At 38.5% G+C, this 14,915-nt stretch overlaps 1 protein-coding gene across 2 annotated transcripts in view; it reads left to right on the top strand.

Moving 5' to 3' along the window:
* Positions 1-14,915, top strand: part of LOC131159228 (uncharacterized) — a 56,737-nt gene that overhangs the window by 37,248 nt on the left and 4,574 nt on the right. For both annotated transcript variants that reach the window (XM_058113960.1, XM_058113961.1), the window contains 2 exons: positions 2,417-2,570; positions 2,662-2,862. In XM_058113960.1, the coding sequence (XP_057969943.1) occupies positions 2,417-2,570; positions 2,662-2,862 (355 nt within the window). The remainder of the gene's footprint in view (positions 1-2,416; positions 2,571-2,661; positions 2,863-14,915) is intronic.

Here is a 14,915-nt window from a genome sequence, read left to right as displayed (position 1 = left end):
ATGTCTCGGGTGGTTCTTTTATTTCTTTTTAGTTTTTTTTTTCAGGATTTCTTATCCTCTTTTGTTTGTATTGTCTCTCTCTCTCTCTCTCTCTCTCTCTCTATATATATATATATATATTTTATTTATTTATTTATTTATTTATCTTTATCCCAAACAATTGAGAATTTGGATTTTTTTCATCTTTTTTTTTTTTATATTTTTTTAAATGCTTTCTTTTAGCTTGTTTAATGCTTGCAAGTTGAAGTTTTGAAGATGCCTCATCAAAGTGGGGAAGAGAAGGCAAAGGTATAGAGTTGTGCATGGACATTGGTGATGGGGTAACAGGGTAAAGTTCCATGGAGAACGTGGAAGTTGGAGGCCTAATTTCTTTCTTTTATGCTCACCGCATAGCCCATGCTTGTCTGCATGTTATTTTGCCCTCACATGTTTATTTCAGCCAATTTTAAAATATCAATAGAGCATAAGCCGTTCTTGTATAAGGATATTAACCAAATAGTGTAGATTGGCCAAATAGAATTCTTATTACTGATGACATGTAGTCGGACTTAAGGCTTCGTAGTGGTGACCGTAGTCATTGTATTGGTTGCTTTCTGTACTGATGTTGCCGCCAGCACAATTCACTTTATATTCCATAATGATAGCAATCATCGTACGCTTTATGAGTGCCAAGGCCATTTCTTTCTATACCATGATGATCACTGCTGCTATATTGTTGCCTCCACCACCATCAAGAGCAGCACAACTTCGCTTTTTCCTTAATGGACTTTTCCACTTGTTCCTCATATATTTTTTCTGGGAACATGGTCTTGAATTTCCACAAAATTGTTGAAATTTCTGTCAAAATATCCACTTTCTATTACCCTCGAAATCAAAATGGCAGTCAATTTCCATCTCATATAGTTCTATTGAAATTTCAATGAATCATCTGAAATTTATTGATATCTCAAAATTTTAGCGAAACTTGTCGAAATTTTTACCATAGACTGAAATTTCTTTGGAATTCAAATGTGAGACTTAGACGCAAAGTGAAATTTATCTCTTAATTTATCTTATTTTAATATTGAAAACTGTTGTCAAATCATGCCCTAAGGTTATGCACACACAGCAAAATATGAAAACAAAGAAAATGAAAAGAGGGAAGAACAACGAATTTACATGGTTTGATAGTGTGCCTACATCCACAGAGCCCTTGGGCAATTTCCCCTATATCATCAAATGAAAACTGCCTTAGGGTTTCAATCCTCGACTACAATACGTACATATAGTTCCATGTAAAAACCCCAAAATACTTTCATATGGTAATACATTTACATTATATGCCCGGACTCAAATGTATTGTGCTATACCATGGGGGAGCAAACACCCTCCACCCTAATGCACCTCCTTTGGGCTTGATTTTTAGTATGCAGGGAGGTTTTGCACATGGAGGGCTCAAGGACCCCATGGGACCCCTCGCCCACCGCACGCCTCTCACTTATAATAGGTTTCAAGTGGATAACCCTTTTGAGTATGATCCATATTACAAGGACTTTTGAAATTATATGAAAAATTAAACTTACGACAACATTTTATTTAACCATTCATATCTAAATTATCTTTATTTTTACACAACACCAACAACAAGAAGCATGGAGTCCCACCATATGGGGTTGACTATATGAATGCTATTCTGTCAATTCACGTGATTGAGGAATAAATAATATTTTATTGATTTATGAATTTCATTTATATTAACTGAATATGTTTAGTACGCATATTATATTACAAATGTGTTACATTTATTATATTACAACTATTGCACCTCATACACAACATAGGTCTTTAATTTGTAATATGTTAGTCCTAAAACTTTCATTATTATGTCCATTCACAATTCTTAAAGTTTTTAAAAAGAATTCTGCGCTTTACTACTAATTTCCATCATTTTTTCAAATCGAAGTCAAAATTGACATCGAAATCGAAATTTCCATAGAAATTTCCGTTTCTATAGCTTTGAAGTTTTAGTTGCAATAGAAATTTGAGACCTTTTTTGGAATGGTCAAAATATGTCAATATGATTATCTACATTAGATCATTCATTCTATCAAGTTTAATAAAGATGGATCAAATTTATATAAATAGTAGGTGAGTAGGTCACTCCTTCCTCATTCTCTCTTTCAAAATTCAACTAACAAAGTGCAAACTTATGAAATGAGATCTAGACTCTTGATTTTTCAATTTTTTTTTTCCGTTTCACAAAAATGATGATTTTAAAATGCTAAATTTTTTTTTTATCTGGAGTCTTTTAATCATTAGTATGTTGTACTTTGCACAAATTCCTTTTTATACATGCCTAAAGTTTCCTATTTATTGAGATGTCTTAATTTTTACTGTTCTCCATTGCCGTGCTTCATGCAAATTTTTATTTCTACAGACGCATGGGACCTTTCCCTGCTGGTGTGATCCTCCATTCTTTCCTAGGATCTGCTGAGATGGTCCCTGAATTTGCTAAGCTTGGTGCTTACTTTTCTTTCTCTGGTTTCCTTATGTCCATGAATGTACAGAAGGCAAAGAAAATGTTAAAGATGGTATGTGATCGATTCCATCATTTTGTAATACTATGTTAGGATTTCAAACACTTTGGGAGAATGATCTGATGTGCTCAAATTCGTATTGTAGGTACCTATGGATAGGATTTTATTGGAGTCTGATGCACCTGATGCACTGCCAAAATCAACTCTGCCTTTGAATGAAAGAGATGTGTCTGCTTGTGAAGAGGTTCATAAACAAGAAGCGAATACATCTTCAAATGCTGCTGCTGCGAGGGAGACATCAACACTACCAAAAGAAACACTTAATCATCCAGCTAACATTCATAAGGTATCTCTCTCTTCGCTTGTGTTCACGTGCACATTTGTGCTTGCACATATGCATGTATACATGTTAAAGTACAATGCTTATTCAAGTTGAATTCAGTAGGGCATGATAAACTTCTTTTTTACTCATCTAGTCTCTCACCCCCATCCCCACCCCCACCCCCAAACACATCATGTACCTTGTAGAAATAGAAAGGAGGAAAGAAGGATTAGTAGAAGTAGGAAGGAGGATTAGAAGTGTTGGCTGATAGAAGGCAACTGGTTGAAGGCCTTAAGACCATGAAGTGCTATGAATTTCATAATAAAATAAATTGGTGGGTTAGTTGCTGACATGGCTTATAGAGGTGAACTATAAGGCCTTATGCACGATAAGTGTATTTTATTTTTTTTTGGATCAATTGGGTAAATGTATTGATCGAGTGAAAATATATACAACTACGCTGGGCATTCCCAGGTCATCTTGATACCACAATGACAATACAAGTCAAAAGTCCCGAAATACATCAAACCGGCATACCCAGGGGCCAAGGAACTGGCCAATCACACTATCAATACATGCCCTATAATATCAAACTGAGAACATGTCAAATTTATCAAAAACCGCCCTATAGGTATGTCTTTGTATGACACTAATTAAATCTATAGGAGGAATTACATGATTATCGAATCTTTTTCTATTCCTAGAGTGCCAAATAAAATACACAGAAGTAGCCAAGCCAATTTTCTTCCCAGCAGAGTGAACTCCATTGCCTTTTGCTTCTTTATGTATCATTTCACCGCTGCCTTGATTGAAGTCATGGCCCTTTTAATTCCAATCCACTTCCTTATGCTACCCCACACTTCAGCCAAGTATTTACAGCCGAAGAAAAGGTGTTCAAGTGTCTCCAAATCGCTATTACAGAAGGTACATCTTAAGTCAATCTCTACTCCTTTTATCTTGTCACAAGTTGGAAGCTTTCCCTTCCAACCCAGCCACAAGCAGAAAGCATACTTCGGGGAAATTCCATTATACCAGATAGACTTTGTCCATGGCATTTTTTGACTCTTCTCCCTCCAGAAATCATAGAGTGTATGCGAACTACTTCCCATTCTTTCCATAATTTCTATGGCAGCAGCCACACTCCCAGAATTCAGCACCAGCTGGTCCTTGATTTCAACCAAACTTTTGAATAGGGGGGAGTCATCATTTTTAGCTACAGCATACCAGATTTCAACCTCCTTCAAGTAGAATTGATGGATCAATTTTGTCTATAAACTATCCTTTTTTGCTTGAACATTCCACAACGCTTTAGACAACAGAGCTCTGTTCCATGTCTCGAGGTCAACCACTCCCAAGCCACCTTCTTGTTTTGGCTTGCAGATTTCCCTCCAAGCAACCAAGGCCCTCCCCCTACCACCCCATAGGAATACACGGCATAGCTTAATTACTTGGTTTAGAATAATTACTTGGTTTAGAACATTCCCTGGAATTGGAAAAATGGCAAGCCAAAAGCATTCTATCCCTTGGATAATTGACTTAATTATTTCTAATCTACCAGCATACGTTAGAGTGTGCCCAGGCCACCCTTTAAACAACCCAGCAATTCTATCAATCAAGGGCCTGTAGTGGGCAGCATTCAGTTTAGATGACAGCAGTGGAAGATAGTTGAAAATTGTTTTGTTTTGGGGGGGGGGGGGGGGTTTGTTTAAAGGTCTATAAGATTGCAACTTGTCCTAATAATGATGCGTTCTATGTGGTTTTGGCTAATTGACTTTATTGGGCTTTTCATATTATATATATTCTTCTGTACACTACTTCAACTAGTGTATTTTTTACCAATTATTCATTTTATTTGCTCAGTACTAATATTTTTCCTTCCAAGAGGAACATAATATGGCCTATTTTTAGCCCCTTGATTCACTTAGTTTGGTCGAGGCATGCTTGCAGCCTTGCCACATGCCAAGGCCTAGGTGGGGATGGTGAGTCATGGGCTGCCCCTCCTTTTGGGATTCAGTCCTTCAATAGCTTGGATTGTATAATGTGGTGAGCAGATGCTTGCAAACATGTGCAGTTGCTTGGATTTTGGCTAAAAATGTTAGTGGAAAGATTGAGCTCATGGTTCATGGTTCGTCCCTTGATCAAACAGTTCATTGGTTGGGTGTGGCCATGCTGTGTAATATGGACCACAAGGCAAGCGAAATTGTGTGTATGCTGTGGGCTATGTTGGCCCAAGTGGCAACCCAAGAATGGAGGGGGGTGAATTGGGTTTAGATAAAAAAAATTGCTTGATTACCAAATTTAAAACAAGTTATAGCAACACAAGCAAATCACACACAAATTATATTGAATGAATTAAATAAAGAGTAGGGAAGAGAGATGCAAACACTTTTTATAGTGGTTCGGCTATCCTTGCCTATGCCCTCTATCGCAATGCCAACCCCCTTGAGGTTCCATCAATCCCCTTGCTTTAATGGAGTCAAGATCACCAATTACGCCCCTTTCTTTAATGGAAGCAAGGGCACCAATTTACATGAGATTGATTTCAATAAGGATTTTCCTCAGAAGGAAGGATATACAAATTGAAGCGCAAAAATTAACTCTCAAAGAAATATGTAAGAGATAGCACAAGAGTTTTTGGATGAAATTTCCAAAGATGAGCAAGTTCAAGCATTAAGAGATTAAATGAGAGATAAGAGAGTTTGAACACTTAGAAATTCAACATAGATATGTTCTTTGGTGTTCCTTGGGCTTTAGAGGGCATATTTATAGAGTTTGGGGTCAATCTAGCTGTTTTATGCCCGTTGGAGTTAGTCCACTGGTGAGCCTGGTCGACCTGTCTTAGAGGTTGGTCGACTTGGCACTAGCTGTTATAGTTTTGAAAAGTAGGACTGGTTGACCGTTCACTTGGGCTGGTTGACCATTGAAGCTTTCTCACAAGGTTAGTCAACCTGCCTAAGGGGTGCATTCGACCGCCTGGCCTTTTTTGCCAAGGCCAGTTGACTGCCTCGGGCTGAATGCTTGGAACAGTCTCCATTTTGCATCTATTTTTCTATTAAGATCTTTTGTGCCATGATCTACATATTCTCAGAGTTTTATAAACATTTCAATTTGAAGAATTACAACAAATTCATATAGTAAAAGGTCTTTTGAAAAAGTATTCAAGCTCATTCAAATTGCCAACTCTTAATGGCTTCGAATCTGTTTAAACACAACTTAGCAACAAAGTCATTAATCCAAAATAGTTAGTTACCATCCAAACCAAGTTGATGAAACCTTGGGGCTAACAATTTGAGCTTTTGGTGCAGCGGTAGGCGCTTGATCCTAACATTGGTATTAGAGTGAGGCTGTAGGTTTGAGACCCGCGAGTGTTGCTGGGGGTGGGGGAGAGATTGTTGGCATTCATGGGATGTCAGCGATCTGCCTATGGACTTGCTATCATGTACGTACATGGTATTGGTGCTTAACAGCCCATCATGTCAGTGCGCCTACATGTGCACTATGAAGCCCTTTGGGCCAACTCACTAACACATATAGACATGGGGCTTTGTACTGCCATGTATACGGAAATGGTTGCTCCTCACTTTAGCTTGAGCTTTTGGGCACTGGTAGGCACTAGATCCTAAACACTAAGGGCATAAGCACATAGGAGTTGTCCTGGCATGTTTGTCTAAGTGTACAAGGGCCCATGTGCTGTAGGAGGGGGTTGATCTAATGAACCTATGGCCTCAATTGGCTCAAGTATGGTAGTTACTTATTGTGATCGGGCACATTTCCCATGGTTTGTGAAATATTTGACGGAAGGGCATGGCTCTGTGTTCTAGCAAACTTGATGCAGTTGTGTGGGCTCTCTGTGCCTTGGTGGTACATGCTAGTTACGCCTAGCAATTCGAAGTAGTTGGGGATGTCAACTGCAAGGACGTGCGCTGGGTCATGCCAGTTGGTCCAACAAATCGTAGGCAATTGCGGGTTTCGATTGCTATTCTCTTTTACATGTAAAGCCTAAAACATTGCCAAGACCGTAAAATAAATTCGTGTGGTGATCCCACATGCTCTAAGGCAGGTAGAATTCCTTTATTTTCCACGAGTCTACGGGCAACCATTCTGTTTGTGCTCCAAATGGGGGGAAAAAAGCCCTGGGTTAGTCGGCTCTTCTTGAGCCTTTAAAGGAGGTCAAAAGTGGTGGTAAAGGGTTGAGGCAAAGACTCTACATTGCTTTGGCTATGGGTTGTTGAACATTGTTGGACAAGATGATTTGGCACAATTCAATGGGAAGAGGGACGTAAGCGTATTTGAAGGACTATCCTCTCTCAGAAAATAGTAGGACTAGCATGACAACAATCAAGATTCAAGAACCAAAGTTTGTTTAGCTATTTAGGAATATTTGGCATATCAGCAGCTTTTGTTTGGCGAATCAGTGGTCTGGAGTGAACGGAACTTGTTGGTTGATTGGAAAGCTAAGGTACCTTTTCCTATGCGTAATTCAAGTTGACAGAATTATGCATAGGAAAAGGTTTATAGAATTAAGAAAAAAGAAGCTGGATTGGGTAGGAAATCTAGCGTGTCGGGATTTAATTCTGAAAAATCTAAGGGCCCTAAAGTGTATGCTCGTGGAAAGGCTGCCATAATGGGTGCAGAAATGAAGAAATAATATGAAGCAGAAAGAGAGCATTCCAGTGAGATAAAGCCAAAGACCTTAAGAAGAGATTCTGAGGGAGAGTTGAGCATTGTGGTCGATATCTGGGAACTGACAATGCTATGCTTAACCGAACTAGGGCTATGGGTGCGAGAATGTGCGTGGAGGTGGATTTATTGGCAGATCAGGTGGATGCTTTCTCGATTGTTGTTTCTGCAAATCAGAAAATTTGGTAGGAAGTGAGGTACGAAAAGCAAGGATTTTATTGTGAGAAATGTCATAGACAAGGGCATTCAAAGGTGGTATGCCTAATGGGTGAAAGGAAATAGAAAATTGGGGATAGACGTAAGGATACGAAAAATGCTAGACAAGAAAATCGACAAGAAGTTTGGCGTTTGAAGCATTTGGATAAAGGGAAAGAAGCTCAGAGAGAATTGATAGATCCATGCATTGTTGAAGAACCTTTAGAGGTGGATCATGTTCAAGAGGGTGCAATGACATTACAAATTTTGCCAGTGGTTGAGACAGTTACGCAAAGTGAGATGGAAGAGGGGGAGTTTGTTCCTGAAGAACTGAGGCCTAAAGTGGAGATTTTGCAGATGAACACAAAACGTTGATATGTTAATAGTGGAAGATGTTATAGTAGTGCGTGATCAGTTGATGACATCTTGTAACATGGTTTCAAAAATCTTGGAACAAGAGTGTACAATCATGCCTAGGTATGTCCTACATAATTGTGAATCGGATAGGAAGGTGGAGACAAATACTTTGGAGAAACTCCCATTGGAAAAAGGCTATTGTTCGGATGATGATTTACATGTTCCGCTTGTTAAGTTGGAAGGATATTAATGGGCAAAGTGAGAAGAAGTCTCAATGGGTTATTACCTGTCCAAAGAAACTTGATTTATGATTAATACAATTCTAGTGTGGAACGTGCGGGGTTTAGGCACGTCTAAAAGCCGTTTACAAAAGTTAATGAGGAAATTTTCGCCTTCTATTTTGGTTCTTTCAGAGACATTTTCTGATGAAAGTTTGACGTCGCAATGGGCTGGCTTTCTAAATTTTTCGAATTTTTGTGCGAATGCATCAATGGGGGGTAAACTTTGGATGTTTTGGGAAGAGGAAGTGCACTTTGAGTTACAACATATGTCTGATCAAGGTATTTTGAGTATTTTTAGTTTTGTGGACCAGAATTTCTTGGCTTCATTTGTTTATGCTAAAAGTCGTCAAACATATCGCCAGGAACTTTGGAATGATTTGGAGTTTGTAAAGAGGGATGATTTCCCTTGGTTAGTGGCGGGAGATTTTAATATCATCCGTTTAGATTTGGAATGTATTGGTGGTCATACGAGGCCGTTATCGGCTATGGAGGAATTTAATACTTGCTTGGACAATTGTGGTTTTATGGATTTGGTTGTTATTGGCAGCAACATGTCTTGGTATAATGGTCACAGTGGAAATTCTCGGAGTTGGGCAAAACTGGATAGGGTCCTCTATAATTCGACTCTTCTTCAATCTTTGCCAAATATTTATTTTGAGTATGGAAATAGGAGGACTTCAGATCATAACCCATTGATTATTCAGTTTCATAGAAATTTGCAGCGGTATGGTCCTTCTCCCTTTAGGTATCAAAATATGTGGAGCACTCATCAGTATTTTAAGTCTTGCGTGGAGGAAGCTTGGAGGGAGGAATCCCATGGCACGAGTTTAGTTAGACTTGCTGCTAAATTGAAGCACACGAAAGTTGCAATCCGAAATTGGAACAAGCAGGTATTTGAACATGTGCATCAGAACATTAAAAAACTGGAGGAAAGTATGGAAGTTCTAGAGGCTCAACTTCAGGAAGGGTATTCGCTAGGAATTGAGGAAGATTTCTTCCTTTCTAAACTCGAGTTGGAAGTTTGGGAAAAGAGGGAGGAGATTCGTATTTCTCAGCTAGTCAAAAAGAAGTGGTTGGAGGCGGGGGATAATAATACAAAGTTCTTTCATGCATTTGTGAACCAAAAGAGGAAGAAGGCTATGATTCATTCATTGAAGCTTCTGAACGGAGAAGTGTTGGATTCTATGGAGGCTGTTCATGAGGGTGCAGTAAGGTATTTTCAAACTTTCTTAACAGGTGCAAGACCTAGTCGAACAACTTACCTTGATGATATTATATCTCCTATGATTTCTGAAGAGGAGAATATTGCTCTTTGTCATGCTCCGTCCAAAGTGGAGGTAAGGAATGCTATTCTTTCTATCCCGAGAAATAGTAGCCCAAGTCCGGATGGTTTTGGTTAGACTTTTTTCCATGATTGTTGGGATATTGTAAAAGAAGAGGTGATCGAGGCAGTTAGAGATTTTTTTGTTGGGTCTCTTCTTCCTGGATTTTATTCTGCATCTTACATTGTTCTAATCCCAAAAGTTTAAAATCCCCAGAGTTTTGACAAGTTCAGGCCTATTAGTCTTTGTAGTGTTATCTACAAAATTTTTTCAAAAATTATTGTAGCAAGGATGTTATGTTTATTGTCTGCATTGATTTCTTCGGAGCAAGGAGCTTTCATTCCCGGTAGAAATATATTTGAAAATATTTCATTGCCACAAGAAATGGTTCATTCTCTGCATAAGAAGTCTAATGGTGGTTATGTAATGATCAAAGTAGACCTGGCTAAGGCTTATGATAGGGTTGATTGGGATTTTTTAAACTTGGTTCTGAAAAGCTTTGGATTCTCCCAGAGATTCTGTGGTTTAGTGACGGAATGTGTTTCCTCTCCTTGGTTCTCCATTATGATGAATGACACTTATAAAGGTTTCTTTAAACCTTCTTGAGGGCTTCGCCAGGGAGACCCTCTATCTCCTTATTTGTTTATTATTTTATAGGAAGTTCTTTCTCGGCTTCTAAAGAAAAATTTTATGGAGAATAAGATAGGGGCTTGCTTTCATCCTCGTGGGGCGCCTTTGGTATCTCACCTACTCTATATGGATGACATTCTTATTTTTGCCAATGGTAAGAGAAGTTCCATTTGAATGGTTATCAAGACTCTTAAGAAATATGAGGATTGGTCTGGCCAAATGATAAATAAAGACAAGTCAAGTATTTTTTTGTCAAAGAGAATTGCTTATGCTCAGAAGCGATCCTTGTTAAGTATGACTGACTTTGCTAAAGGAGGATTTCCTGCTACATACTTGGGTGTTCCTTTGGTATCGGGTTGTCTTACGGCCCGTAGTTTAGAGTCTTTAGTTGCTAAATTGAGGAAAAAGATAGCGGGTTGGAAATTTAAGCTTTTATCTCAAGGGGCTCGCTTAGTTTTAATTAAGCATGTATTATCATTAATGGCGGTTCATCAATTAGCGGTAATTGACATTCCTAATATTATCTTCACAAAGTTAAATTCTATGTTATCGAATTTTTTTTGGAGTGGAGTAAATGATAAAAGAAAAAGGAAATGGTGTTCCTGGCCTAATATATGTAAGCCTGTTTGTGAGGGTGGTTTGGGTATTAGGGATTTTGAGGAAGTAAAAAAATCAATTGCATATGAAGTTTGTGTGGAGATTGTTAACTATGGATAATTTGTGGACTCAATTCTTTAAAGCCAAGTATTTGAATAATAGACACCACTTGAGAGAAATAAAGCCAGATAAAGGAACTAGATTTTGGAGATCGATTGCTCGTGTGATACCTGAAGTATTGGAGCATGTTCGTGTTCAAATTAAAGAAGGGTCGGCCTCTTTTTGGTTTGATCGATGGTTAGCCTTCGGTCCCCTTTGTGCTAAGGTTCAGGAAATCAGAAACCATAAGCTACGAACACGAGATTGTTGGGATAGAGATGGGTGGAATGTTGATTTATTAGTGGATCTATTGGGTGAAGAACAGGCTGAGCAAGTAATGAACTCTATTATTTCTTGCAAGGAGGGTCTAGATACAGTAATTTGGGAACCTTCAACAGATGGAAAATTTACCACAGCAAGTGCTTGGGAAATTGTAAGGGATCGTAAAGAGGAATTCTTAGTTTCAAAATGGATCTGGCATCCTATGTTGGCAAAATGGGTGTCAATTTGTATGTGGAAGTCTTGGTTCGCTTGTTTTCCGGTTGATACTCATATTCAAGAAGTAGGTGTTCAGATGGCCTCTCGGTGTGATTGTTGTTCAAATGCCAAGATTGAATCTCTGGACCATGTGTTTTGCACGGGATCTTTTGCTCAGGAGGTATGGAAACAAGCAGCAGTGGCGTTGGGTGTTAGTTGTATGGTAACGAATGCATGGAAAGCCACAGTTAATTTCTAGTTTAGTTGTGCAAGACGGGCCTCACAGTTAGGCATTTTGGTAGGTCTCATACCTAGTCTCATCATTTGGAGACCTTGGACTCGTCGATGTAGAGCCAGGATGTTATCAATCCATGATTCGGTGAGACCTGTGTGGCTTGATATTAAATATTGGTTGAGATCCATTTCATACAAGTTAACTAAATGTGCACTTGCTTCTTACACGAATATTGCAGTCCTTCGTGCTTTGAATATTCAAGTAAAAAATGTGAGGGTTCGTCTTCCTCGTGTAATTAGATGGTGTAAACCTGGGATAGGTCGGGTTAAGTTGAATTTGGATGAAAGCTGTAGAAGTAACCCAGGTAATTGTGGTGGTGGAGGCATGATAAGAGATGAAAGAGGATTATTTAAAGCAGCTTTTTCCTCATTACTGGGTTATGGAACCAATAATATGGCTGAATTGAAAGTGATTATTATAGGGATTAATCTGTGCAAAGATCTCGGATTTGATCAAGTGGAGATTGCCTGTGATTATGCTTTGTTGGTTCAGTGGATTAATTCTGGGAAGTGTTTGGCTTGGAACTTATGGGAATTGTGGGAAGAGCTTGTGTTGGCTTTGAGAGGCATACATTACAAAGTGGAACATGTTTACAGGGTGGCGAATCAAAGTGCGGATTTCTTTGCCAAGTAAGGTGAATCTGGTATATCTTGATCATATAGTTGCCAGGATGAGCTTCCACAGCAAATCAGGGGAATGATTTGATTGGATTTGTTGGGATTTCCCTCCTTGCGCTCGTGAAGCTTTGTGCTGGTGTTTGTGACGGTTGGAGTGGTTGGTTTATTTCTTGAGATCTTCCGGAGTTTTGTTTGTTTTTCACTTATAGTTTTTTAGTTCTTATTTATTTGTTTGGTTGTTGATCATTGGTTTATTGGTTTTGAATAAGTTGGTTAAGTCAGTTTTAGAGTCTTAGGGTTTGAGTTTTCCCCAAGTTTCAAGGTTGGAACCACGGTTTTCCTCCGCCATAAGTGAGGGGTTTTCTAATAAAGATAGGAGGTGCCGCCCTCTTTTTTAAAAAAAAAAAAAAAAAAAAAAAAAAAGAGCATTGTGGGCACTTGCTAAGATGAAGGATATAGAAAGTGATGGAGTTAGCAAAGGAAAGGAGGCTAAGAAATGGGGAGATTGTTCAGATAACAATAGTGATGACATCAGCGAGTTTGACTGTGGTGGTGTTTTGCTGTGGGATGAGAATTGGGAACAATATGGTTATGTTTCTGATTCCTGTGATGTTCTTGGGGATCTATCATATGTAAATCCTGCCCCAATGGAAGGTTTGGAGGGGGTTCCTATTTTGGGGAACGATGGTTTGGGTAATAAACAGCAGTGCAATGATGGAATTTTACCCACACCAGTGGAGGTGATTTTTAGGAAGGGGTTAGAAGCCCAAAATATAATGGGTAGATTGGATTTAAAGTGTGTGATGCTGGTGGAAGTTGGAACTGGTGTCCACTTTGATGGGGGTATGTACAAGGCGAAGAAGGGTCAGAGGGAGCTTGCAAATTTAAAGTGCTTGGTGAATTATGATGGAAAAGGGATTGAGAAGGGGCTTTCTTGGTTATGAGTACTTTTTGGTTAATTTTTTTTTTAGTTGTTATATTTATTTTCATCTTTATTATTATTTTTTGTTTTGTTTCTGTTTTTATTTTTTCAGGTGGACCTCTTGTCCCCTTAGGTTGTAACTTCTCTTTCTCAATCTAATATTCCATCTTTTATTATCTAAAAAAAATTCTAATATTCTTTTAATTAGATAGGATGGGCCAAAAATCTTAGGCATAAGGTTGTTGTAGCAATTGGATCACTTGGGTTATTAGTTTGGCCTCCAGATGGACTCTTTTTGGGTTGAGGAGGAGGCAGAAAAAGCCTTTGACTTGGTCTTTAGCCATCCAGCTCACTGGCCCAAAAGGTATAAAATGAAATTGTCCGGCCCTCTGCGATGCTCATACAGACCTAATTGTTGAATGAAAATGCAGGGCTAAATTATACATAGGCCAATGATGCAATCAGCATGGAGAAAATTTCTGTTTTAATTATATAATTTATATTTTTCTTTGTTTTGTCTAGGATATTATTAGGGTCATATCTTCAGGATTCTGGATATTATTATTTACGGAGCAAAACTTTGGGGTTTTATTTAAGGAACTAGTATTTTAGTTTATTTAGGTTTCCTAACTCGGGGACAATTTATCAAAAACATAGGCCATTTGCTTCTTTCTTTTGTTTATTTCAATTTCGTTGTCAAAGTTGCTTCATGTATATATATTTTAAAATGTGATTTCAACCAAAATTTTCTTAATTTCTTCACAAAAATTGTTTTTTCCCCTAAACTTTTCCTCGAATAGTTTTGAAATTCTACTCTTTAGCCAAAGTTTGAATTTTTCTTGTTAACATATAGCTTAAAAATTTTAAAACAGATTGAAAAAATTGAAAAATTATGAAGCAGCTCGAGACTGTCAAGTCACTACTTTCTAGGTTAGTGGATGTTTATTTATCCCAAAGCCATCAAGTAAGGCAAAGCTGGGACATGATCATCAAAGAAATTTCAATAAAGGCAAAGGCAAGCACAATGAGATAAAAGTTCATCATTCCACATTTGGGTTAAGTTGTAAAAGATAGATGAGGTCAGAAGCCTCTTTCATTGATTTGATAGAAAATTACAAAAGGGACCACTAAAAAAAGGCACCAAGTCATACAAGAACAAAGGAGGAATCAATTCCTCCTCTTCATCCTCCTCATTCCCGTTTCCATCACCCTCTTTGTTGCTCTTGCCATAGCTAGTCGAGCTCACAGCCTCACACCCTCATAGTTGAGAGAGGGGAACTCCCTAAGAACTTGATCTTTGCAATCTGTGAAAGCAAATTTGTAGGAGGCAAAAGCATTCTTGTCCAAAGGCTTTTTGATAGTCTTCGGAGGCAATGAAGGAGTTCACTGCCTGCTCAGCTTTGGCTTTCATCTCTTTCTTTTCCTTCTCAAGCTTCTCCACCTCGCCTAGGGCAGTGGCCAGATTCTCCTTCAGCTTTGCAACATGCTCGCACTCCTTCTCCAGGTTTGTACTTGTTGGATGAGTCATGATACCTACCTTGGAGGTTGCAAAATTTCTCTTCTTTCTAGCGAAGGGCCTCTTTACCAGTCAAGCTTTCTATGACT

The sequence above is a fragment of the Malania oleifera genome, chromosome 7, assembly GCF_029873635.1.
Source record: "Malania oleifera isolate guangnan ecotype guangnan chromosome 7, ASM2987363v1, whole genome shotgun sequence".
NCBI lineage: Eukaryota > Viridiplantae > Streptophyta > Magnoliopsida > Santalales > Ximeniaceae > Malania > Malania oleifera.
Note: the sequence above shows the minus strand (reverse complement) of the source record. Positions and strands in the feature narration are given on the sequence as shown.